This window comes from Cherax quadricarinatus, chromosome 89 (genome assembly GCF_038502225.1).
Source record: "Cherax quadricarinatus isolate ZL_2023a chromosome 89, ASM3850222v1, whole genome shotgun sequence".
Classification (NCBI taxonomy): domain Eukaryota; kingdom Metazoa; phylum Arthropoda; class Malacostraca; order Decapoda; family Parastacidae; genus Cherax; species Cherax quadricarinatus.
Window position 1 is genome coordinate 857420 of NC_091380.1, and position 27965 is coordinate 885384.

The window sequence follows — 27965 nt, forward strand, 5'->3', positions numbered from 1 at the left end:
AGCACGTTATTATTATTATACAGCAGTACCCCGAGTTTCTAACTTTCTTCATTCCAGAAGGCTGTTCAAGGGCCGTTACCAAACGAATTTGTTCTCATAAGGAATAACGTAAATTAGATTTGTCCGTTTCAGACCCCAAAATACTTACAAAAGCACTTTCAATATAACACTTACATAACTGGTTGAATTGGGAGCAGTTTGAAACTCGGAGTACCACTGTATTTGGGGGAAAGCATTAAACACACAGTCATACAGCACCTCAGAAATGGAAGGTCATAAGGGTCTACCCAAAGAAGGGAAGGATAAATCCATTTCTTGTATCCAGAGCCCCTTACCAGCATCAAGAAACCTTGACTCAAGAAATCGTAATGACACGATTGCAAATAAACCATACCCCCGGCCGGGATTGAACCCGCGGTCATAGAGTCTCAAAACTCCAGCCCGTCGCGTTAGCGGGTTCAATCCCGGCCGGGGGTATGGTTTATCAAGAAACCTTATGTGAGGGAGAAATGAACCTGATAGCTACAAGTGTTCTCCATGGGGAAGTGGAACAGAATTCTCCTCTGTAAACCATGTGTGTTGTAAGAGGCGACTAAAATGCCGGGAGCAAGGGGCTAGTAACCCCTTCTCCTGTGTATACATGCATTACTAAATTAAAAAGGAGAAACTTTCGTTTTTCCTTTTGGGCCGCCCCACCTCAGTGGGATACGGCTGGTACATTGAAAGAAAAGCTACAGGTGTGAAAATGTCACCTAACCTATCACCCCATATATGCAAGATAGTAGTCTGTAACATAAATAAAATGTAACCAATCTAATTTTAAATGCTTTTATTAAAATCTTAACAGTTTAAAATAAATGACAAGACAAATATATTTAGTTTGTAATTTTCTTAACATGTCAACCTTTACATATTCTCCTGACACAATACTCTCCATGAATACCGACACCAAAATATTTCCTAAATTGCCATGAACTTTTTTGTCATTAATAAATCAGATTAATATGGTCTCTATGGGCAGTGAAGCAAGAATCAAAGTTACCTTGTACTTCCATAATGTAGGCTTTTAAACCATTACTGGGCTAAATGTACTCTAGCATAGGAGAATCTATTACTTTTGAAAAGTTTTATGTAATGATGCTAATAAACTATTAATAACTAAATAATGATGTTATGTGACCAGAATGTATATCTTACAATACACTGTACTACATTACTTTGTCATATAGATGTAGTGAACAATTATATCAATCAATGGCAGGAGTCTTTGAGCCAACCAAAGAAAATAAAATCTGCATACTGTTCAACCTGTAACAGTCATTTTATCCAATGACATCAACTAAATCAATGAACACATCTAACTATTGAACATTTGTACAATTGAGAAGTCTTCAGACAATCAGTCAGAAGTTTGCTGTTAAATCTGGTGTCCAGCCTCTCCTGCAACACTGCACTGGATGAATAACCAACAGTCATTATCACCGGTGATTGGCAGTCGTGGATTCCCGTCTATCCTCATTGCTGCAGGAAAAAATTACCATTACACAGGTACACATGAAAAAAATCAAGAGCATATTAATGAGTGTATAAAGAAACTTATGAGGCACCTTAATCTGATATTCTCATTCCTAGGAAGGTTGTCCCAATCCTGAAATGAGTTTCTCCATTCAAAGTTTCTAATAATTTTTTCCTATAAATTTTACTCACATCAGAAATTTAACCTAAACAACAAGTGTTTCTTCTTTTTTGGGTCACGCTGCCTCCGTGGCAGATGGTTGGTGTGTAAAAAAAACTCGTATACAATCATAAAAAAAACCTTGTGTAGTCATGAAAAAAAAAAACGAAACCTCAAGCACACTACCAGCACAAGTCATCGTCTTTCAACAAACTAGGGGTATCCCACCGAGGCAGGGTAATATATACAGGAGAAGGGGTTTACTAACACAAGTATTATATATACATAAAAAAAGTCACCTTAATAATGCTAAATTATATACAAAACTGCTTCTAAATAGCGCTGGGATCATACCAAAATTTTTGCTGATACAATCACAACTACTTGATACTCATCAGTGGGGATATTAAATTTTATGCTGATAAAAATAGTCAAAATTAGCCAATGCTGATATTTTGGCACATCCCTAATTCTAAATAAGACTGAATATTTATTACCATGAGATTATTATATGAAACCATGTCAACAGAAGAACATTTATTAATGGCATACACATTGCTCTCGTACAGATGAAATCAATTAGAACGTAGGCAAGGTAACATTTATGAAGGGATTCTGGGAAACCAGTTAGATGGACTTGAGCCCTGGAGGTGTGATGTACAGTGCCTGCACTCTGAAAGTAGCGTGGGGATATTGCAGTTTGCAGGGTCATCTGAGATGTATTATTATTATTACAATCAAAAATAAGTGCTAAACCAACAAGGGTCATACAAAGCTGTCTGAGCTGTAATGATACTGTGCCTCTGGCAAGACAGTTATGGAGTGAGTGATGGTGGAATTGCTTCTTGTTTTCAGGTCACTCTACCTTGGGAGACGGTCAGTGCTAAGCAAAAATTAAATTGGTGAAAATCTTTTTCGTTTTGGTTTTCCACCCTGCCAGGGAACTGCCCAGGGCCAGCAGGAGGTGTCAGAGGATGCAAGCATGTTTTCCACCCTGCCAGGGAACTGCCCAGGGTCAGCAGGAGGTGTCAGAGGATGCAAGCATGTTTTCCACCCTGCCAGGGAACTGCCCAGGGTCAGCAGGAGGTGTCAGAGGATGCAAGCATGTTTTCCACCCTGCCAGGGAACTGCCCAGGGCCAGCAGGAGGTGTCAGAGGATGCAAGCATGTTTTCCACCCTGCCAGGGAACTGCCCAGGGTCAGCAGGAGGTGTCAGAGGATGCAAGCATGTTTTCGACCCTGCCAGGGAACTGCCCAGGGTCAGCAGGAGGTGTCAGAAGATACAAACATGTTTTCCACCCTGCCAGGGAACTGCCCAGGGCCAGCAGGAGGTGTCAGAGGATACAAGCATGTTTTCCACCCTGCCAGGGAACTGCCCAGGGTCAGCAGGAGGTGTCAGAGGATACAAGCATGTTTTCCACCCTGCCAGGGAACTGCCCAGGGTCAGCAGGAGATGTCAGAAGATACAAGCATGTTTTCCACCCTGCCAGGGAACTGCCCAGGGCCAGCAGGAGGTGTCAGAGGATACAAGCATGTTTTCCACCCTGCCAGGGAACTGCCCAGGGTCAGCAGGAGGTGTCAGAGGATGCAAGCATGTTTTCCACCCTGCCAGGGAACTGCCCAGGGCCAGCAGGAGGTGTCAGAGGATACAAGCATGTTTTCCACCCTGCCAGGGAACTGCCCAGGGCCAGCAGGAGGTGTCAGAGGATACAAGCATGTTTTCCACCCTGCCAGGGAACTGCCCAGGGTCAGCAGGAGGTGTCAGAGGATGCAAGCATGTTTTCCACCCTGCCAGGGAACTGCCCAGGGTCAGCAGGAGGTGTCAGAGGATGCAAGCATGTTTTCCACCCTGCCAGGGAACTGCCCAGGGTCAGCAGGAGGTGTCAGAAGATACAAGCATGTTTTCCACCCTGCCAGGGAACTGCCCAGGGCCAGCAGGAGGTGTCAGAAGATACAAGCATGTTTTCCACCCTGCCAGGGAACTGCCCAGGGCCAGCAGGAGGTGTCAGAAGATACAAGCATGTTTTCCACCCTGCCAGGGAACTGCCCAGGGCCAGCAGGAGGTGTCAGAGGATACAAGCATGTTTTCCACCCTGCCAGGGAACTGCCCAGGGTCAGCAGGAGGTGTCAGAGGATGCAAGCATGTTTTCCACCCTGCCAGGGAACTGCCCAGGGTCAGCAGGAGGTGTCAGAAGATACAAGCATGTTTTCCACCCTGCCAGGGAACTGCCCAGGGCCAGCAGGAGGTGTCAGAGGATACAAGCATGTTTTCCACCCTGCCAGGGAACTGCCCAGGGCCAGCAGGAGGTGTCAGAGGATACAAGCATGTTTTCCACCCTGCCAGGGAACTGCCCAGGGTCAGCAGGAGGTGTCAGAAGATACAAGCATGTTTTCCACCCTGCCAGGGAACTGCCCAGGGCCAGCAGGAGGTGTCAGAGGATACAAGCATGTTTTCCACCCTGCCAGGGAACTGCCCAGGGCCAGCAGGAGGTGTCAGAAGATACAAGCATGTTTTCCACCCTGCCAGGGAACTGCCCAGGGCCAGCAGGAGGTGTCAGAGGATACAAGCATGTTTTCCACCCTGCCAGGGAACTGCCCAGGGCCAGCAGGAGGTGTCAGAGGATACAAGCATGTTTTCCACCCTGCCAGGGAACTGCCCAGGGTCAGCAGGAGGTGTCAGAAGATGCAAGCATGTTTTCCACCCTGCCAGGGAACTGCCCAGGGCCAGCAGGAGGTGTCAGAGGATACAAGCATGTTTTCCACCCTGCCAGGGAACTGCCCAGGGTCAGCAGGAGGTGTCAGAAGATGCAAGCATGTTTTCCACCCTGCCAGGGAACTGCCCAGGGCCAGCAGGAGGTGTCAGAGGATACAAGCATGTTTTCCACCCTGCCAGGGAACTGCCCAGGGCCAGCAGGAGGTGTCAGAAGATGCAAGCATGTTTTCCACCCTGCCAGGGAACTGCCCAGGGCCAGCAGGAGGTGTCAGAGGATACAAGCATGTTTTCCACCCTGCCAGGGAACTGCCCAGGGCCAGCAGGAGGTGTCAGAGGATACAAGCATGTTTTCCACCCTGCCAGGGAACTGCCCAGGGCCAGCAGGAGGTGTCAGAAGATGCAAGCATGTTTTAGTAGGTAACTTAACTCATATCAATATAATAATTTCTAATAATCTGTTAAAACCCATACTGACAGACCAGTGTACAAAACTTTAAATATCTTAACTCACACAATATACTAGTGATTAATGCTGATGCTATGCCTAAAGATAATTCTCATAATAATATAACTGGTGTTCATTCTTATATCACTCTGAATGCTGGAGATAATGTTTATATTTCTTTTTAACACACCGGCCATCTCGCACTGAAGTATAAACACATAAGCCTCATATAGTACCCAGGGAATAGAAGGAAGAAAAGGAAGAGTACTCACAATTCCTTGGATCGAGAACCCTTTACCAGAGTCATAGTGGACAGTGACAGTCAAGAGCATATCGAAGATTCAAAACAGCATACCGAAGGGACTTGTAAAATTACTTGCCATGTATTTATCTTGTGCAATGAAGTGGGTTAATTGAGAATTTAAGTCACAACACATTAGCTGGAACAATTTACAAAAAAACTAAATTTGGAGGACACCTTAGACTGGTATTCATTTTGCTTGAGCTGTATTCTCATCTGATAATAGGATGGTGAGAACAAAATCCATTTACAATCATCATGGCTCCTCTCCCTGGAAAGTTGAAAATTTTCTCAACATTTCTTACTTGTCCAGGTACTTAAAACTCAAGAAGAAATTACTAAAACATTACCAAATTTCCAAATACCAGTACAGTAGTTGTTTTGCTATCATTAAGGTAAGATGGCTTCTCTTCCCACTGTGTAACAAAGTGAAACAGTGAGGAGTGTCTAAGCAAGTACAAATAATTGAATTAAAAGGGAGAAAACAGGAAAAATACACACTGGTAGGTAATAGGAAACAAAAACCAAAAAATAAAAAAAACATTAATTAGAGAGCATTACCTCACTTGAAAATAAAGAACACAAGCTTGCCCAAGAACCAAAGGGCATGACTTTCCCTGAGAAGCAAAAGGCATGACCTTACCTGAGAACCGAAGGGTCCACTGTGATCGTCGGTTCTATGGACTGGATAATTCTCCAAGTCTAGTGTGAGCACTTTGCTGATCAGACACTCACCAGGCTGTGGAGTAATGCTAAGTTGTAGTTGCTTATGGTACATATTTTAAAAACACCTATCCTAAAATTTCATTCAAGCATGGTACCCTTTACAAATTTTATTAATTTTTGTAACCCAATGATTTTTACTGCGTTTATTATTATTACTATACTGTTTTATAATTACTAAATCCTATTATTGTGTAATTCCAATACCAGTGAGGAACTAAAATATAAGTGCTTACATCAGGACAAATTCCAACAAGAGCATCAGCATTCTGGTAAAACTCTTCTTTCAGAGAGATGACAATAGTCTGCAAGTGTGCCTTCATCTCCACAATATATGATGCAACCTTGCCAATGTTGGTGTTATCTAAGGCTGCATCAATCTCATCCAAGACAAAAAACGGAGCAGGCTGATAGCTGTCGTAAAGATAATTATCAAATGTTACATTACATTCCACAATGAGAGAAAAAAGCATATCTATTACACTAGAACTCTAACTACTAGACATTAATTATTGGTAAATTTAAGGGCAAGTGCTAAATCAATAGGGGTTATACAACACTTGGAAATTAGGGTTAATCTAAATTGGGAGGGCAGGTTTAATTTCATGGAGTAAGAGCTCATCATTAGTACCAAGTCAGTCCTTTTCCTTGAAGGGTACTAGATTGTAAACTATCCTTGATAATCTACATATTTTCCAGTTGCATGGGGTGAGGAAGCACCAACCATAAAAAGATAATCATGTTGATACATATATATTCAACAAAATTCTCCCTCTGTAGCATATTACATGCTAACTAAAGGTGAAGACCGGTTGTGAGACAGGTTTTTATCCTGCAATTAGTGAACAGAAGATTGAACCTCAAACACTCCTTATACCCATACTGTATGTCATATGCAAATTTCTGTCTATAAAATGGCACCATACATTAAAATTAATCTAGCTAGTATATAACCTCAGAATTTTCAAAGGTGGTAAGTTAGGGAAAGATAAGAGTTGTTGAGAGTGGATAGCAATGGAGGCTGACTATTAAGAGTTCATGGATTATGGGTGAGGACGGTGCAGTTTCAAGGGTCATTTGAATTATGTTCATGCACTTCAAACATGACAGCTACTGAATGGGTGATGGTGAATTTCTTTCTTTCTTTGGGTCACTACCCAAGTGGAAAATGGCAGTGTGGTTAAAAGGGAAAGAATATAAGAGAAAACTCAGGAAACTGCAGTGATGATGGATGAATGAGGAATAAGAGGGTTAAGAGATAGACAGGAAGAAAGGAGGGATGAGGAAAAAGAATGAAGTATGGAGACTTAACTCGTAAACGGTCCAAGCAGATCTACGTTCATATGCATAGTGCTCCAAAAGTAGATCTGCGTTTTTTTTTTTTACATATTTTCAAATATAACAAAAAAAAAAAAAAAAAAAAAAATATCAAATTTTTTTTAAACATTTTAAATGTTAAAAAAAAAAAAAAAAGATTTACTTTTTTCACATAATTTCAAATGTTGAAAAAACGCATATATACGTTTGGACCGTTTACGGGTTAAAGGAACTCTATAAAGTTAAGAAAACAGTAAAGTCACTCATGCAATGTAAATAGTTTAGAAAACTGACAAGTTTAAGAATGACAGCCTGGAGTCTATGTGGTCAGGCCATCAATCTTTTCTCAAGATTGATGGATTGAATACATCAATTAGCTGGTGAAATATTTCCTCAATAAAGATTCCCGAATGTTGCAACAGTGTCTCATTCTTCAAAGCCACTCATACCTGTGGATGCCAAAGAGAAGTGCCAAAGCAGCTATGGTCTTCTCTCCACCAGATAAATTTGACATAGGTTGGAACCTCTTGCCTGGAGCAACACAGTTGTAGTTGATGCCATCAAGGTAAGGTTCTTCTGGATTCTCAGGTCCCAAAAATGCTTGTGCAGAGGGATTTTTGGCTAGTGCCTAAAAGGAAGAAAATTTCTAAGTGCCCAAACCAATAAATCATGGTTGAAATATTGAAAACATGCATGAAGCCTTTATTTGTTTCAAGCATTCATGAAATCTTTCAAGAGTTATATTTAGGAAAAACAAAAAAGATCTTGTTCTAGGAGTGAATACCAGATAAGCACAGGTTGCTGTGACGATATATTGTTTCAATAAGACTTAGACAAGGCTAAATGCCCTCATTAGATGTTCTGCTATATTGACAAAATACTTCTGTCACAAACTTCCCTCAAAATAAGTGGGAGACAGCTGGTACGTTGAAAACACACCGGCTGTCTCCCACTGAGGCAGGGTGACCTGAAAAAGAACAAAGATTTCCAACTTTTTACATTTAGTAATGTATACAGGAGAAGGGGTTACTAGCCCCTTGCTCCCGGCATTTTAGTTGCCTCTTACAACACACATGGTTTATGAAGGAAGGATTCTTTTCCACTTCCCCATACTGTATTAAAATAAAAACAAGCTCCTTTCTTTACCTTGTAAATGCCATCAATTTCATTGGATACATGTTCGAAGAATGACATGAATCGGTCATATCGCTCTTTCTTTGCTCTCTCAAATGCCTGCTTGGCCTTCTTGGCACGTTTGCGAGCACTGTCAAATTCAGAATTAGTTTCTTGAAGTTTTTCTCTTGCCAGGTCCAGCTTTTGCATTGCCTTCATGTTGGGTGCCTACACCACACACATCAAGGTATAATAATTAACAAAATTACATATTTATTAAGTACTGTAATACACCAATATTTTTTTTTTTTAGACACAAAGCAGAAATATTACAATTATTCCTTATCCTGTTAGCAATTTTATAGAACATTATATTTTTTTTTTAACAAGTCGGCCGTCTCCCACCGAGGCAGGGTGACCCAAAAAAGAAAGAAAATCCCCAAAAAGAAAATGCTTTCATCATCATTCAACACTTTCACCTCACTCACACATAATCACTGTTTTTGCAGTGGTGCTCAGAATACAACAGTTTAGAAGCATATACGTATAAAGATACACAACATATCCCTCCAAACGGCCAATACCCCGAACCCCTCCTTTAGAGTGCAGGCAATACTGTACTTCCCATTTCCAGGACTCAAGTCTGACTATATGAAAATAACCGGTTTCCCTGAATCCCTTCACTAAATATTCACTAAATATTATATATTGTGTAAAACAACCTATTATACTTTCAAAACCTATATAATGTTTAATATTATATGATGGGGAATGTGGTTTAATTATTACAGAAAACATAATAGTATATATAAAAAATAGAAATTTTCTAAGATTTTCCAGAGAAAATTGTTTCATTAAACTTATTTGAACAAAACTATAAAACAGATCTTTACCAACATCAAGTTACCTGAATACGTTGTATGGTGTTCATGAGCTCATTGATGTGCTTTTGCATGCGCTTTTCAGCTTTATGTACATCTTCTGAATCGTCCAGTTCCTTCTGGTTCTCGGAGAGAGATGAATAGTCCAACACAATACGTGCCTCCTTCTCATACATCACCTGTAATGTCATCTTAATAATTAGTATTAAATCCATAAAGACCCAATAAACCCATATAGGCCATTACTCCTGTCTGTACCATAGGGATAACACCAGATGAGCCTGGCCCATGGCCAGGCTCCAGCAGAAAGATTCCCTCAAATCTCATCAAAGGTATATCCATATATATGTGGATCTCTCTAACTGCTACACAGTGTCACATACAGTACCTAGGGAATGGGAGGAGTAGGAGGCAATCAGGTTTGATCCAACGATAAGGAATCACATGCAATTATCACATATACACACTTACATTTTTATCAGAATATTCATGAATGAATATTATTAACAGAATGACGGCACCATCCTCAACTTACATAATATACATTAGCCCAATCCCTCCCTAACCACTGGGTAAGGAGCCTCTTGTCCCCACTGTGTACACAAGTATTGTAGGAAAACATAAGGTAAAGACAGTCACCAACAACAGAATATGGACATGGACTGGGCCATGGGGGCATTGATCCCCAGAATGCCCTCCAGGTAGATACATTTCTATCAATACCTGCTGCCCCTCTGTCAGTTGATTAAAAAAAAATTATGTGAATGTAAGGTGTGCCTGCAAGCTCATTTTTTGGAGTGCAGTTTTACACAGATGTTGTATTATGGCAACATGACCTCTTGGCACAGTAGCTCAACACCTGCTCTTCATACAGATGAATCATGTAACAACAGTGCACATTATTATTATTATTATTATTATAATAAAAAAGAAGCGCTAAACCACAAGGGCTATACAGCGCTGCAGGGCAGGAAGGAAGCAGGGGTATCAGGTGGCAAAAGGGAGAGGAATAATTAGTAGGGTACGGAGAACAGCGGGGCAGTGGATAGTACAGGGGTAGAGGGTAGCAAGAGAATGAGGTAGAAAGGGCTGAGGGGAGTGCGAAAGGTATCGTCATCAGAGTTTGAGGAGTAAGTCAGTTGTTGTCAAGAAGTCAATGAGAGAGTCAGGATTAAAGGAGGGTCCATCAGCAAGAAGGGAAGGTAGAGAGAGTAGAGCAGAGACGACGTTGGAGGTAAATTCTGCGTGCTCGTTGATATAGAGGGCAGTCTAACAGAATGTGGCTAACTGATACTGGAACCTGGCATGTCTCACAAAGAGGAACAGGGTGCCTCTCCATGAGATAACCACTAGTAAGATGAATGTGGCCAATGCGAAGACGGGAGAGAGTAGTCTCCCAACCTCGACACTGATGACAAGAAGACGGCCAGTAACCTATACTCGGTTTAATAGAATGAAGTTTGTTACCGAGTAGATTAGACCAACATTGTTGCTAATGGGTGTGAAGGTGGGTAGTTATTACAGCAAAATAGTCAGTAAATGGAACACCTCTATATGAAACTGGTAGGTCATGTACGGCTGACCGCGCAGCAGTGTCTGCCTGTTCACTGCCTTGTACGTCAACATGATCAGGGACCCAACAAAAAAAAAAAAATATCTTTATGCTTGGTAGAGATACAGCGTAGCCAAAGTTAGATACGGAGGACTAGGGGGTGAGGTGTATCAAATTTTCGTATAGCCTGTAGAGCACTAAGGGAGTCTGAGACAACCACAAATGATGACACAGGCATAGATGCAATACGGATAAGTGCTGCGAGAATGGCATACAATTCAGCTGTAAAAATGCTAGCCGAGGATAGTAAATGCCCACGCACGACACTGTCCGGAAACACTGCTGCGAATCCGACGCCATCAGAAGACTTGGAGCCATCTGCGTACACTGCAATGGAATGAGAGCGGAAGTGGTCAAGAAAAAGAGAGCGGGAAGCTACCGTAGGCAGTTGGGCTTTCGCGCAAGGGAGCGAGAAACAACAGACTTGGACAGCTGGAACTTCCCAGGGAAGGCAGGGAAAAGTGAGATGCTACATGAACATAGAAAGGTGGTAACCGAAGGGAAGACGAGCAAACAGGGGCGACGAACAAATAAAAAATGTCTACTAACATCGGTGGCTATTCTATATATGGAAGGATTGCGGAGATCATGAGAGCAAACATAGTAGCGAAGGCAATGGGCATCGCGGCGATCGGACAACAATGGAATATTCGCTTCTGCATAGAGGCTCTCAACAGGGGAAGAGTGAAAACACCAAGGCACAAATGTAATCCCTGGTGATGAATGGGATTAAGGCTCAAGAGAGTAGTATAAGAAGCCGCTGAATAGATCTGATCACCATAATTGAGTTTCGACAAAATGAGGGCTGGATGTAGGCGAAGGAGAGTTCGACGATCAGCTCTCCATGAAAAATGAACAAGGGTTTTAAGAAGGTTCAGCCGGCTGTGACAAGTTGCCTTCAGAGAGGTAATGTGAGGTTTCTAGGACAACCTACAGTCAAAGAGAAGGCCTAGAAACCTGACTGTATCACGTTCAAGGATACGGGAGCCATAGAGGTACAAAGGATGATCGGAGATGACAGAGCATCTGGTGAAAGTAATTTGATGAGTTTTGGTACTGGAAAATTTAAACCCATGTGTGGTGGCCCAATTGGAAACACGGTTGGCTGCATGTTGGAGAGAAACTGTAATGAGGTGACAGTCAGCACCTGCACAAGCAATGGCAAAGCCATCAACATAGAGGGATGACCAAATATTGGATAGTGCACAGCCATTCTCTGGTGCCTATGCTGGGCCATGTACTGCTATCACCAACAGCCTGATTAATTAGGATATCAACCAGAAGGCTTGGTCTATGACAAGACCATGGGGAAGGGGGGAGGGAAACTGAGGACTTCCAGTCAAGCATGTCTAGCCGAGCATCTGGTAACACAGCACCAGATGCTTGGCATCGCCTGACCTGTACCTGATCCTTTATGCTCTATTAACAGCTGTCTCAGTGTGTTCCTCGTATATATGATAAACCTGCATTAAGTGGTGAAACACAGCATAAATAAATCTTTTTTTTTCTTCAACAGTGGCTGTCTTCCACTGAGGCAGGGTGACCTGAAAAATAAGAATTTTTTTCTTCTTTTCACATCTAGTAATTTATACAGGAGAAAGGGTTACTAGCCCTTGTTCCCGGCATTTCAGTAGCTTCTAATGATGTGTGGCTTACAGAGGAAGGGTTCTTTTCCACTTCCCCATGAAGAAATAAAAAGCTCTTTACAATAAGTGTCATTCTAGCACCAGTACTTGAGACAAAGTGTAAATGATTCCCATAACTTGTCAATAACATGACAAACAATGACTTATACATACAAGAGGTGTAGTCTTGGTAATGAGAGTAGAAAGTACAATCATTTCATAGTCTCATAATTTACTAACCTGAGTGTTGAGTCCAGAGGAGTACTCCAATGTGGACTCTCCTGATTCCCGCCCTTCGTTCTCGATGTCTTCCATGTTTCCTCGAGTCATGGGCACCAAGATGTCATCCATCTTGCACTGCTTCAAAATCGAGTGTCTGCACACCAAGAAATACAGCTACACATTAGAAGATAATTGCTATATAATTGTAATAACACGACTGTGAACTACGGAACAAGTGGGGTAAGCCACTCGGCCAGTTGGTCGAGTGGCTTACACACTGGCCTGGAGTTCTAGGACTCGCTCACCGTGGGTTCAAACCCCACCCATTCTGCTGTTTGTTGTATAATTTTACATCAACTGAACAAAAAGGTTACAATACAGTCTAGAAGATGAGGAAACTTTATATGGCTTTTCTGTCATTTCTGAGCCATTATAGTCATGACTGGTGTTACTTGATAATGACCCACAAAGGATCAAACAATCACCTTGCAAACACAAATAGTCACCTCCTTGCAAACTCAAATAGTTATTCACTAACCTTTCCCCTTTCTTTTGTTCTGTCTTGTGCTCAATGGAATTGATTTGTTTCTGAATACTTTGTATGTCCTTAGCAATGGCTCCCACTTCTCGACGAGCCTTACCAATCTCATCATCCATCTCATCACATTCTGATTTCTTAGCTAATTTCTCAGATCGCTTCTTCTCCAGATCTCTCATAGATTTGTCAATCTCTCCCATCTGTAAGGTGAAATATGATTTTAAAACACACACAAAAATTAAATATACAGTATTAAATGGTATATTAATTTTTTTCAACAAACCGGCCATATCCCACCAATGCAGGGTGACCTAACAAGAAAAAGAAGTCTCTTTTTAAATTTAGTAAGGTATACAGAAGGGGTTACTAGCCCCTTGCTCCCGGCATTTTAATCACCTCTTACGACATGCATGGCTTACGGAGGAAGAATTCTGTTCCACTTCCCCATGGAGGTAAGAGGAAATGAACAAGAGGAAGAACAAAATAGAAGAGAAGCCAGAGGGGTGTGTATATACTATATGCTTGTACATGCATGTGTAGTGTGACCTAAGTGTAAACAGAAGTAGCAAGATGTACCTGAAACCTTCCATGTTCATTGTTCTAAGACAGTATTTAAAAAAAAATCTGTCAAATTATGTACAAACCTAGATGACAAGTTTAATGTTATTATGGGAACATTCTGACAATAACACTCCCAGGGATCTATAAACTAGAGTACTGTATATTATAACTTTTAATTTGTTGACAGTTATTTAATGTCAATCAACTTTCACATATTCAAAATAAATTTAAATTAACTATTGTACAGTGAGCCTCCTTAAAAATTGACACTGCATGCTGAGATTTCTTGTGAACGAGTCTGAAAAAAATGCAGTTTCAAAAATTAGTACGTATTATTATTAGTCTTATCATAACTGGGAGATGGCCATCGAGGTAAAAAAATACATTATTCATGGGGAAGTGGTGAACCTGTAGTGGTCATAGATTGAGTGGAAAATGGGTAATCACCAGTTCTGTACTAAAGGAGGGTAACTCCAATTCCTTGGATCAAGAGTCCATTAGCCCCATCAAGGTACTCTGCTAAACAATAACATTAAGATGTACCATTAGCCTACCTGCTTCAGCTCTGCCTGTTTGGCCTGCTCCAGAGCATCCTCATCATCCTGCACAGCACGCTCCCATCTTGCCACATTGCTCTGCGTGTCTCGTGATTTTTCAAATTCTAACTGGTTTAATATACGGTTCTTTTGTTTCTCAAATTCTAAGCGACGGTTGGCACGGTCAGTCTGTGCCTGCAACTCCCTCTCTTCGTACTGACGAATATTTGAAACCCCGATGGATTTACAAAATTCGGCAAAAACAACGTCTTCTACGGTGTTCATCTTCTCCTTGACGTCACTCATGAGAGCCTCACGTTCTGACATGGTTTTCTCTATGTCATGTAGCTGTGGCTCAAAGGTATTCAGCTCAGCTTTATGTTTGTCCAATTCTTTCTGTAACTGTGCAATCTGCTTCTCTGTAGTCTCCTTGTCAGTTTTTGAATACTTCAGTCGAGTTTCAATGCCACGGACCTGAGATTCGACTGTGTTAAGCTCGGACTCCTTTCGTGACTTCTTCATGGCTTCTCTTAATTCCTCAGATAACTTCTCCTTAGAGGACTTTAGGTTAGACAGATGCTTTTCATCCCATCTCTTGGCTTTTCTTGCCAAATCCAAACTACCCCCAGAGATAATGCCAGATTTGGAGAAGAACGTACCATCCAGAGCAACAGCATCATATCTGTGTCCATCCTCCATCTCATATGCCACCTTTGAGGCATCTTCAGGGGTTTCACAGACCAGTGCATTATTTGTGGCAAACAAAACAGCTCGCTTGATCTCCGGTGGGTCGTACTGCAAAACATCATAAAGGAGTTTGACATTTCTTGGGTCTTTTATATTCCTTAGCCTTTCCTTCAGAGGCTTGGCTTGAATGTAATCCAGAGGAAGGAATGTCTCTGGGTCAAGCATCTGGTCCTTCAGGTACTGTACGCACTGCCGCGCTGTCTTCTCTGTGTCAACAACTATGGCCTCCATATACTTGCCAAGGACCTTTGTGATGGCTACATTATATCTGTTAGAAACAAAGAAAATAATTCATTATCTTATTCACATGAACTGCTAAAATACTTACGTGAAAGCCTCCCATATACAGTGTGGCTAAAACTCTACTTGTTAATTTTGAAATCCATTTACTCAAGTACTATGTGATCATAAGCCAATGTTAAAAATCTTTATGCTGATTTGAAGCCTTTAATACATACTTAATGATAGCTACATAACAAGTCTTATAACAAAGTATCTCATTTTTCCAATCATAAAAATATAAATACTGTATAATAGTGGTATAGAAAATGGTTTAAGAAGACTTAACACATACCAAGACATACAATCTAAAGTTAGTGATAAGCATCTAAATTTCAAAGAAAAATGATTTACTCTAACAATGGTGGAAATCATACATAACAAGAAAAAATTTAATATTTATAACTGAAGAAGTGCAGTAATTAGCACTATAGTATCATCAGTATAAGTTAAATGGTAAGACAATTTTGGTCACTGTTACCGACACATTCAGCAAAAGAAATGTTATATACAGAACAATAATGACAATATTATACACACCTCTTGTGAATAGGTTGACACATGTTGATCATACGATCATATACCCCAGAGTAGAGCTGCTTGAAATTCTCCACAATTTCCTGCTTCTTTTTTCGCCGAGAATCTTCATGCTTGTCGACCCGTGCATCTCCCAACTGTTCTGTCACGTTTTCCAGCTGTTCTTGAAGCTGCGTGATTCTCTCCTTGCTGTACCCAACATCTGATACCAATTCCTGATGAAATATACAAACAAATGTAAAGTGAAGAGCACTTTCAAGGGCACTCAATTAACCCGTAAACGGTCCAAACGTATATACAGTGGACCCCCGCATAACGATTACCTCCAAATGCGACCAATTATGTAAGTGTATTTATGTAAGTGCGTTTGTACGTGTATGTTTGGGGGTCTGAAATGGACTAATCTACTTCACAATATTTCTTATGGGAATAAATTCGGTCAGTACTGGCACCTGAACATACTTATGGAGTGAAAAAATATCGTTAACCGGGGGTCCACTGTATACGTTTTTTCAACATTTGAAACTATGTAAAAAAAGTAGATCTTTTTGTTTTTGTTTTTTACATTTGAAAATGTGTAAAAAAACTTTGATCTACTTTTTTTTTGTTACATTTGAAAATATGTAAAAAAAACGTAGATCTACTTTTGTAGCACTACACATGTGAACGTAGATCTGCTTGGACCGTTTACGGGTTAAATAAGGTAACAAAGACATACGAAAAAGTAAAGAAGTGTTGTTATAATAAAATGTTATGCTGCTTCATGCATCTTTCTCATCCACCTGTTGGCCGGTTGCTTCTTTAACCTCTATATGGAATCTTTCCATCCAAACAAATTACTGCCAATAGATCCCTGCCTGTCTTCAGAAGGGAGCTGGACTGATGCCTAGTCAGTACCCTATCAGCAGGGCTGTGGTTCATACAGTGGACTGCATGAGGCCAGCAGTAACACCCTGGTTGATCAAGCCCTGATCCACTGGGAGGCCTGGTCAAGGATAAAGGCATCGGGGGTGTTGACCCCCAGAACACCCTCTAGCTAGACCACTCCACTAACAGTTTTAGAAGAATATTATTACTAATGGTTTCTGGAATCAGTTCCCACAACCTGGTCTCAGACCAAGCCTCTTAAAATATAAAGGAAGTAAATACTGCAAGAATAACTCATTTTAAAAAACTCACAGAAAGTAAAGCTAAGTGCACTCAACTTAGGAATAAATTTGTAATATTTACCAAGCATCTTACATGTCCATGGGATAGAAAAAACACTAGCAATAATGCCAGTACAATAAAAGTCAATCTCTTAAAGCTTTTTCCTTTTTTAACACACTGGCCGTCTCGCACCGAGGTAGGGCGACTGAAAAAAGCAGCATTTTCACCATCATTCACACTGTTACTGTCTTGCCAGAGGTACAAAGATATGAGAGTTAAGGCAGTGGAAGAAAAGTACCTGTCTTAACCTCTTCTGATCTTCCAGCGATGCTTCAGACTGACGGATGTGCTCCATTAACTTCTCTACCCTCTTCTGTGCCTCATCCAGCTCGTGACCTTTTTGTCGCAGTCGGTTCTCTATTTCAGCTGTGCGTCGCTGGGCATTATCCAGACGGTCTTGATCCGACTTCTGCTCACGGTTGATGGAGTCCAGCTCCTGCAGGTACTGGGCAGATTTGCGGGCTGCTGCATTCTTAAGTTTATGATACTCTTTGACTTGCACCTCTTCTAGTTGCACACTTTTACCTATGATGAATGTACAATTGGAAAATAAGACCTTTCTGCACAGTCAAAGACTGATGGGAACCAAAAACTGATGTGAAATGCAATAGTATGGCAAATAAAAGAGGTAAAATAAATGTTTAACAAGAGAAGAATATAATAAAAATAGAATGCCTCAAATTGTGGTGCCAAATGAAGGATATATGAGAAATACAGAACTTTACATGCATAAGAGCACAATGGTAAAATGAATGAGGACAATGAAAGAAATGAGTTTACAATAAGATCAAATTAAATTATTAACAATGTAAAAAGAGAGCAAATGAGAGAGTGGGTGAGATGTTATCAACAAATTTTGTTGAAAATAAGAAAAAGTTTTGGAGTGAGATTAACAAGTTAAGAAAGCCTAGAGAACAAATGGATTTGTCAGTTAAAAATAGGAGAGGAGAGTTATTAAATGGAGAGTTAGAGGTATTGGGAAGATGGAAGGAATATTTTGAGGAATTGTTAAATGTTGATGAAGATAGGGAAGCTGTGATTTCGTGTATAGGGCAAGGAGGAATAACATCTTGTAGGAGTGAGGAAGAGCCAGTTGTGAGTGTGGGGGAAGTTCGTGAGGCAGTAGGTAAAATGAAAGGGGGTAAGGCAGCCGGGATTGATGGGATAAAGATAGAAATGTTAAAAGCAGGTGGGGATATAGTTTTGGAGTGGTTGGTGCAATTGTTTAATAAATGTATGGAAGAGGGTAAGGTACCTAGGGATTGGCAGAGAGCATGCATAGTTCCTTTGTATAAAGGCAAAGGGGATAAAAGAGAGTGCAAAAATTATAGGGGGATAAGTCTGTTGAGTGTACCTGGTAAAGTGTATGGTAGAGTTATAATTGAAAGAATTAAGAGTAAGACGGAGAATAGGATAGCAGATGAACAAGGAGGCTTTAGGAAAGGTAGGGGGTGTGTGGACCAGGTGTTTACAGTGAAACATATAAGTGAACAGTATTTAGATAAGGCTAAAGAGGTCTTTGTGGCATTTATGGATTTGGAAAAGGCATATGACAGGGTGGATAGGGGGGCAATGTGGCAGATGTTGCAAGTGTATGGTGTAGGAGGTAGGTTACTGAAAGCAGTGAAGAGTTTTTACGAGGATAGTGAGGCTCAAGTTAGAGTATGTAGGAAAGAGGGAAATTTTTTCCCAGTAAAAGTAGGCCTTAGACAAGGATGTGTGATGTCACCGTGGTTGTTTAATATATTTATAGATGGGGTTGTAAGAGAAGTAAATGCGAGGGTCTTGGCAAGAGGCGTGGAGTTAAAAGATAAAGAATCACACACAAAGTGGGAGTTGTCACAGCTGCTCTTTGCTGATGACACTGTGCTCTTGGGAGATTCTGAAGAGAAGTTGCAGAGATTGGTGGATGAATTTGGTAGGGTGTGCAAAAGAAGAAAATTAAAGGTGAATACAGGAAAGAGTAAGGTTATGAGGATAACAAAAAGATTAGGTGATGAAAGATTGAATATCAGATTGGAGGGAGAGAGTATGGAGGAGGTGAACGTATTCAGATATTTGGGAGTGGACGTGTCAGCGGATGGGTCTATGAAAGATGAGGTGAATCATAGAATTGATGAGGGAAAAAGAGTGAGTGGTGCACTTAGGAGTCTGTGGAGACAAAGAACTTTGTCCTTGGAGGCAAAGAGGGGAATGTATGAGAGTATAGTTTTACCAACGCTCTTATATGGGTGTGAAGCGTGGGTGATGAATGTTGCAGCGAGGAGAAGGCTGGAGGCAGTGGAGATGTCATGTCTGAGGGCAATGTGTGGTGTGAATATAATGCAGAGAATTCGTAGTTTGGAAGTTAGGAGGAGGTGCGGGATTACCAAAACTGTTGTCCAGAGGGCTGAGGAAGGGTTGTTGAGGTGGTTCGGACATGTAGAGAGAATGGAGCGAAACTGAATGACTTCAAGAGTGTATCAGTCTGTAGTGGAAGGAAGGCGGGGTAGGGGTCGGCCTAGGAAGGGTTGGAGGGAGGGGGTAAAGGAGGTTTTGTGTGCGAGGGGCTTGGACTTCCAGCAGGCATGCGTGAGCGTGTTTGATAGGAGTGAATGGAGACAAATGGTTTTTAATACTTGACGTGCTGTTAGAGTGTGAGCAAAGTAACATTTATGAAGGGATTCAGGGAAACCGGCAGGCCGGACTTGAGTCCTGGAGATGGGAAGTACAGTGCCTGCACTCTGAAGGAGGGGTGTTAATGTTGCAGTTTAAAAACTGTAGTGTAAAGCACCCTTCTGGCAAGACAGTGATGGAGTGAATGATGGTGAAAGTTTTTCTTTTTCGGGCCACCCTGCCTTGGTGGGAATCGGCCGGTGTGATAATAAAAAAAAAAAATAATAATAAATAGTAACCCCTTGTCCTGTATAAATTACCTGTTATTTTTATGTAGCCGGACTTGAGTCCTGGAAACGGGAAGTACTTTAAAGGAGGGGTTTGGGATATTGGCAGTTTGGAGGGATATGTTGTATATCTTTATACGTATATGCTTCTAAGCTGTTGTATTCTGAGCACCTCTGCAAAAACAGTGATTGTGTGAGTGAGGTGAAAGTGTTGAATGATGATGAAAGTATTTTTGTTTTTCTTTTTTAGGCCACCCTGCCTTGGTGGGATACGGCTGGTTTGTTGAAAAAAAAATTATCCTATCAACAAATGTACCATAGAGTACATAGCATTGCTACTGCAAAATCATCAAGTTGAAATATCTTAAGTCGAACCATCGTAAAGCGAGAAGCACCTGTATAAATATCTACACACCTTGGCTCTCCGAATCCTGTGAGACTTGGTCTTCAAACTCAGCTCTTTTCTTCTCAACCTCCTGCAGTTCACTCTCCAGCTCTCTGATGTCATCCATGTGAGCATTGTGAGCTTTTATGGCTTGTGCGAGTGACTTGCGAGCTGAATCAGCCTTTTTTTGCATGTGAGTTACTCTCTCTTTAGCCTTTATGAACGTTGGTCGTTTTTTGTTGACATCTGATTCCTGCCACAAGAGCATACCACATTAAACTCCAAACAATTAAAACAGAAATGAAATAGAGGGATTAAAAAAAATACAAATTAAATGTAAATTACAAAAAATCTACCTAAAGAAGAAATTATTCTGGAATACAACAAAAATGTTTTCTTAAATTAATTATTTACTTCATAAATCATGAATAGGTATCTAGACAATTATTATCCGTATGATGAAAAATAAGCCTATATATATGTTATGTAGATGCAAAGTAAATCACTCTATGCAAGGTTGCTTCGAATTCTTTCAAAGCGTGTGATTCAAAGCAAGGAGCGACAGAGGATCAATCATCTCCCTGTTAGTTGCCTGACCTGTCAGGTTGTTAACTACCAAGACTACTTCAGAGCAATACTCTGATTTAATACAAATTCTTAGTACAGTATAGTTCAAATTTTCCATAGGGTATCAAAAGTTATGTCATAAGGAAACAAATGCAATTCAGATTTAATGTATGAGTGGTAAATATATTGAATAAACTCAGAAATGATCAAGAGGAAGTAAACTTGGCAAAAAATAGTTATAACAAGACTTAATCACTTCAACTGGTTGAGAGGCAGGACCTAGAGTTTACCCTTCTAAACTCAAATAGGTAATTATAAACACCTATAAAAGGGTTCATGCTACTATTGCACTCACTAGCTCTCTAGTACTTAAATAGGCACCTATAAAAGGCCCACTGTTACGAGATACACTCACTAGTTCTCTAATGTCCTGCTCCATTTTAGCCATTTCCCTGGATACTCGAGTGTGTTCTTTCTTCTTCTCTTTCAAGACTTCTTCTGCCTTTTCTTTCTTCTTCTCCACTTTCTCCAGGTCCGCCTGCTTTCTCCGTGACTCCTTCTTAAACTCAGCAATCTCTTTTTCATTGTGGTATAATCTGAACAGCTGCATTTCCATTTGCTTCTCTCCCTATCAAGAATATAAATGTTTCAGAACATCAGGGTTAAAAATTTAATTACAGTACAAGCAATTATTAGCATATGTATTTAGGATTCTTGATGGGAATTATTTACAGAACATGGTATTCAGATCATGTGTGGGATATCAATGGTAAAAATTTAAAATTATCAATGATTAGATGGTATGTTAAGAACAATGAATATTTAAGCCAATTTACATTCAGTAATTTATACAGAAGGGGTTACTAGCCCCTTACTCCTGTCATTTTAGTCGCCTCTTGTGACATGCATGGAGGAAGGATTCTTCTCCGCTTCCCAAAGAAATGCATTTTTTTTTACACTGGGTTTGATAAGGTTTGGTTAAGGGATCTCTAGCTTTACTGACAAGCTATTTACAAGTTAAGGATTCCTAACTTTATTGACAAGGTAAGAGCTGTTACCTACATCAGCTCATTTGAAAGCATTTTATTGTTGTGAGACATACAAGTAGGGAACAGGATGAAGTAGGAGCCATCTGTCGGCCAGCATTTTCTTTTGATCAACTATCTCGTTGACATCATAATCCTGTACGAATGTCATCCTGGGGATAAATGATCTCAGATGAAGTGATATTCTGGAGAAGGGTACAGCCAGAGTGATGTTGCTGCTTTCTGCCTATCTTGTGGTAGACTGTAAGCTAATAATGATAAGTTCGCACATAATTCCTAGGCATAATAGACTCTCTCTTTGCATTGCAACCCACTATTGTAAATATAAAATCTCAATGTACTGTTTGCAAAGACATAAAATAAATAAAAAATAAATAGAAGCTTGCTTCTCGCTGTCCTTGAAGTGGATCCAAGTGTGGTACTTTGACAATGTTGGCCACATAACAGTAAGGCCACCCACATCCCTCCTGTGTTGAAGGCTTTGCTGAAATGACAGATCTATCCAGGATGGGTCTAGGTGAGAGATGAGAAGTCTTGTTCTGTTCTCTACTGTCAGGCAAACCAAGAAAGTGGAGCATACTCAAGGTGTGAGCGTACTTGTGCCTCATACAAAATTTTGCAACCCCTACTGTCAAGCAGATGCGAGATACGGCGAAGTGCTGTAAGCTTCCTGGCTGCCTTGTTTGCAAGATTTACAATGTGGTTCTACATGGTCAATTTGGAGTCAAATTTCATCCCAAGGATATCAACTTCTTCCTCAGGTACCAACACCCTCCCATTCCTACTTACTACCGCACCGGCATTACCATCATGGTGCCTAGAGACCATCGTCAATTGTGTTTTCTCAGGTGCAAATGTTACTTGCCACTGGTTTCCCCAAGCTGATATACCTCTTAGCTGGTGATTGATGTAGCTTAGAGCAGCTGGCATTTCTTCTCCTGGATAAGTGAATGTCAGAGTACAGACGTCCGCATGTGCATGGGATTCTGGGATGAGATGAAGGTCCTACGCTGCATCTTCAATAGTAATAGAATCTTAACTCTCTCGTCCAATCTTAGGATTGTGATAGGTTGTAACAGTTGTCGTAAATAACTAGACAGGAGTTCCTGACACCAACATAAATGCACTGTAATGCTAGATTACATGACCCTATAGTACTGTAAGCAGCAAGTTGGACCAGCACTGGGGGTCATCCCAACCCTAAACCTGTAGAGGATATACAGTGTCTGCAGAATGTGGAGTCTGGCTTGATCCAAGGAGAGGAAGGAATGCTCAAATTCTTTGGATCAAAATAATTATGCAACTCAAATTCTTTGGATCAAAATAATTATGCAACTAAGATATACAAATTAATTCAAAATCTACAAATGAATAAAAATTATGACACTGATATAACCATACAATTATGTGTTATGTAAATGGTTTATTAAAACGACAGGTTGAAGACTGAGACACCTGTGCAATAACTGTCTCATTATTCAAATTACATTAAAACTGGTATGAGGTGTTATGTCCATGTGGATCATTCATCAGATGGAGTGGTGGAAGTCAATCCTCCATCCACTAAGCATGAGACTGACACACTAACAGTGCCTTAACCCGTAAACAGTCCAAGCAGATCTACGTTCACATGTGGTGCTATAAAAATAGATCTACGTTTTTTTTTTACATTTTTTCAAATATAACAAAAAAAAAAAAAGTAGATCAAAGTTTTTTACACATTTTCAAATGTAAAAAAACAAAAAGAAGATCTACTTTTTTTACAGACTTTCAAATGTTGAAAAAACGTATATATACGTTTGGACCGTTTACAGGTTAAACTAGACAAAGCATTATAAAACGGATCTGAAGGAGATGACTCACCAACTCATCTTTGAGCCTCTGGTATCTCTCCGCTTCCTCCTTCTCTTGTTTAGCTTCCTTTCGCTCAGCGGCAATTCCTTTCTTCTTCTGATAGGTGAACTGTGTATCCTCCTCAGCCTTCAACATCTCTGTTTTCAAGCGGTCGTATTCTTCCTTTAGTGCCCCAGACCTAACGACATAATTAATTAATCATTATAAGCCTGAGCTTGCTATCACCTGCAGCTCATAAGACTGCCATCCCCATGAGCCCCTTTGGGGTGGGGCAGATGGCAGACCAGAGGCCTAGCTTCTCCCTACGAGCCCCATGAGGGCGGGGACTGTGGTTAGGCCTGGGGACACTTGGTCCCAAAGATGAGGGGGTACTTTTACCTCCTCCCATGGGAGACTTAGGTCTCGAGATACTCCCCAGATAGGGAGCCAAGGCAGGGTCACCACTACTTGGAAAAGACCCGGGCCATCTCCCACCAAGGCAGGGTGACAATAGTACATGTTGTACTTACAATTAATAATGTCAAAATCACTGCAAACCATTATGAAACTTTAAAAAATGTGGATCAAAACTAAAAACACCTAAATTATTACTTACCAAATCATCAAACTCTGTATAGTGAACCCTCAAAGGAGCTGAGTAATAGTGGGCATTGTCCGAGTGTCCATCATATCAGAATAACGATACCAAAAAATGAACTAGAGTACTCTACTATATACCTAACATAGCACTGTACATACAATTCACTGGTATACTGCAAAAAACATTCAAAATAGAGGAGTTAAAAGTACAATTTAACCAGTGGATTTTGCCTGTAATTTTAAAAGTCAGTTGTATGGAGGGTATACTGTATTTAAAAATTCATTTCTCAGTGCACTCTTACCCACTAAGTTCCTCAAAGAGAGCTGTTCTTTCCTTTGGGTTCTTCATGGCTATGGACTCCACTGCTCCTTGGAAAACCAAAAAATTTTTCCCTTTGACATTGATCCCCAAGGCTTCAAGTTCCTTCATGTATGTTTGACTGCTCACAACCTAGAAAATAATGACATATTTTAGTACAATAATCTGTATTTGAAGACTACATGAACTGGAGTATACCTGGAGAGGGTTTCGGGGGTCAACGCCCCCATGGCCCAGTCTGTGACAAGGCCTCATAGTGGATCAGGGCCTGATCAACCAGGCTGTTACTGTTGTCCGTACGCAACCTGATGTACAAACCATAGCCCGGCTGGTCAAGTACTGACTTTAGGTGCCTGTCCAATACCTTCTTGAAGAGAGCCAGGGATCTATTGGTAATCTCCCTTATGTATGCTGGGAGCGTTGAACAGTTTTGGGCCCCCTCACTTATTATGTACTAGTTCAAGAATAAAAACACATTTATACTTGTATATACTGTTGGAGTGTTAACAAGGTAATATTTACGAAGAGGTTCAGGGAAAACAGTTAACTGGACCCGAGTCCTGGAGGTGGGAATTACAGTGCCTAAACTCTGAAGGAGGGGGCAGGAATATCTGCAGCTTTGAACTGTAGTATCAGCACCCTTTTGACAAGACAGAGATGGAGTGAGTGATGTTAAAAGTGTTTCTTCTTTTTTTGGGCCACCCTGCCTTGGTGGCAAATGCCCAATGTGTTAAAAAAGAAAAAAAAATACTGTATCATGTTTGTTAGCCTTTTTCTTCTAAATCCTTAAAATATCACTAAGTCCACTGGGCCAAAAATTTTGAAAATATGGTATTTTATTTTACTTCCCTGGTAAGTCAATGAGTCAAAGGGGCCTATGACCCACAAACTACTATGACCCACAAACTACAATATCTAACAAGGGACATATAGAACAAGACTTTATTCAGATTATTACTCCAAGAGGTTTAAAAAGATATGAAACCCAATAAAAACAAGCACTTTAGTTTGCTTTTATTGGAGTCCTTAAATCTTCCACAGGATGTGACCTATGACAGTTAACTAACTCCTAGGTATTGTACATATTTAGTAGTACAGCATGTGAAAATGGGCAGAAGGTGTTAGATTTGCCAATCAACCTCACTGCCTACGACTGAGTCATGATTTTTTTAGGTTGTGAGGCAAATGCTCAGTAGTGAGGCCAAGGGAAGACCGAGGCTTCTCCCCATAATCTTCCCCAGCTCCCCTAGATCCCTCCCACATAAAATTAAAGGTACAGTGTCCGCACTCTGAAGGACAGGTGTTAATGTTGCAATTTTATAACTGTAGTGAAAAGCACCCCTCTGGCAAGACAGTGATGGAGTGAATGATGATAAAAGTTTTTCTTTTTCGGGCCACCCTGCCTTGATGGGAATCAGCCAATGTGTAATAAAAAAAAAAATAACAACTCGGCTTGCAACCACACTGTCACCGCTAAGCCCTTCCTATTCACAAAGTTTGGAGCCACCCCGTATAAATGCTCTATCACTGAGCCATGAGAAACCACACCACATCTATAATAAAACTATTAAATTTATTTAAAATGACATTTTCAATTTATATAATAATATACAAAATTCATTGTAAAACAAAACAGAACACATCAATTTTTACCTCTCCATTGATTTTATGGTCTGAGGAAGAACCCTGAACCAAACGAGTGAATCTCTTTTCCTTGCCATCTTCCATTTCAAAGACTGCCGTTACATGGGCCGAGCGAGATATAGGCTGGCCAATGGAGGCACCATGGATGAGATCACTCAGTCGTTTGACTCGTAAACTTGAGGTCTTCTCACCCATGACAAAGGAGATGGCGTCCATGAAATTTGATTTCCCTGTGAATAAGACAACTCATGAGCTGCAGAAGACATAACAAACACGAGGAGTGCAACAATGAACTTCAAGTGACATTACTAAAACAAATGCTCTGGGTGGTTTTAACCCTTAAATGGTCCAAACGTATATATACGTTTTTTCAACATCTGAAAGTATGTAAAAAAATGTAGATCTTTTTTGTTTTACATTTAAAAACATGTAAAAAAAACTTTTATCATTATTTTTTTTATATTTGAAAATATGTAAAAAAAAAGGAAATCTACTTTTGTAGCAATACGAATTTGAACGTCGATCTGTTTGGACCGTTTAAGGGTTAAAAAGAGATTAACAGACATGGTGGGAAAAAAAAAATTAGTTACAATGGAGTCCTTTACTGACGCAATATTTTCCACCCATGGACAGACTTTTTAAGAATGATTCAAAATTCCAGCGGGATGTAACACGAGACCTCAATTAATGATGACCTCACAGAATTCATGGCAGCACATGGTATAATTGGAGGCAATCAGGTTTGACTAACGGGAATTCTGATCCAAATCCTTGGAATAAGAACCCATCAGAATCAAGGAACACCTATTTCTTGCTTCACCTTATATTAGCTAATTATTACAATCAAGGGAAAAGTGCTAAACCCATAGGATTACACAGCACCTGCAGGGAATGTGGAAGGTATTCAGGTTTAATTCAGGGAACTGGAGCACAGATCCAATTCCCTAGATCAAGAGCCCCTCACCAACATCAAGGAACCTCCTTTGAGGGGTTATATGTGAGTGAAGAAGCCTGCTGAGCAGGTGTTAAGTTTACCAAGACACAAGCAGCTTTATTTAGGCACACATAAGCAAAATTATCATACACAGTAATACGTGTGTAAATTACCCAATATAACACGTCGGTTATAAAGATATCTAAGTGTTGCAGATATGTCTTATATAACAAGTTGCAGGTATTGTATATCATTAATATAACCAGGAAAGATCAATAAGGTATATTTGTGCAATAGTTGGGCGCCTTTAAGGTAATATTTATGATAATTAAGGAGGTTTTGAAAAATACTGATGGGCAATGTGAGGTGATCAGGTTTGATCCATGGGAAGGACACCTTCAATTTCTTGGATCAAGAGCCCTTCACCAGCACCAAGGCACCCATATTAAACAACGGGAAGGTAAAAATAGGCCTCACCTGATCCATTAGGACCAATAACAGCAGTGAAAGGTTTGAGTGGCCCGACATGATAGAACCCTCGATATGACTTAAAGTTCTCAACTTCAATATATTTGAGTATCGCCTTCATCTTCCCGGGGCTCTGCTGCTTCTTAACGTCTCATGACGACCAAAAACCGCCAACTAGGGGGTGATTTTCAGTGTTTTTTTCGAGAGGAATCCAAAATAAGGTAACTTGGCGCGAAGGACAACAATTACTGACC

The 27965-nt window shown here is 40.6% G+C and overlaps 1 protein-coding gene across 1 annotated transcript; it reads right to left on the bottom strand.

Moving 5' to 3' along the window:
- Positions 1-814: 814 nt before the first annotated feature.
- SMC1 (structural maintenance of chromosomes 1) lies at positions 815-27965 on the bottom strand. Its single transcript, XM_053788729.2, has 17 exons — positions 27721-27965; positions 26319-26539; positions 24649-24797; positions 23777-23945; positions 21283-21495; positions 20331-20553; positions 17272-17558; positions 15828-16039; positions 14280-15276; positions 13165-13364; positions 12645-12780; positions 9194-9346; positions 8320-8514; positions 7623-7801; positions 6093-6270; positions 5777-5872; positions 815-1521 (listed from the first exon to the last, which is right to left on the bottom strand). The coding sequence occupies exons 1-17, from the start codon at positions 27830-27832 to the stop codon at positions 1516-1518; spliced, it is 3726 nt and encodes a 1241-aa protein (XP_053644704.1). The 5' UTR covers positions 27833-27965; the 3' UTR covers positions 815-1515.

Excerpts from the sequence above, each read along its gene's own strand:
- SMC1 (XM_053788729.2), bottom strand. The coding sequence starts at position 27,832 with ATGAAGGCGATACTCAAATATATTGAAGTTGAGAACTTTAAGTCATAT. Across the intron at positions 24,798-26,318 it reads ACCATAAAATCAATGGAGAG|GTTGTGAGCAGTCAAACATA; the intron begins GTAAAAATTGAT and ends ATTATTTTCTAG. Across the intron at positions 13,365-14,279 it reads AACAGGCAGAGCTGAAGCAG|ATGGGAGAGATTGACAAATC; the intron begins GTAGGCTAATGG and ends TTCACCTTACAG.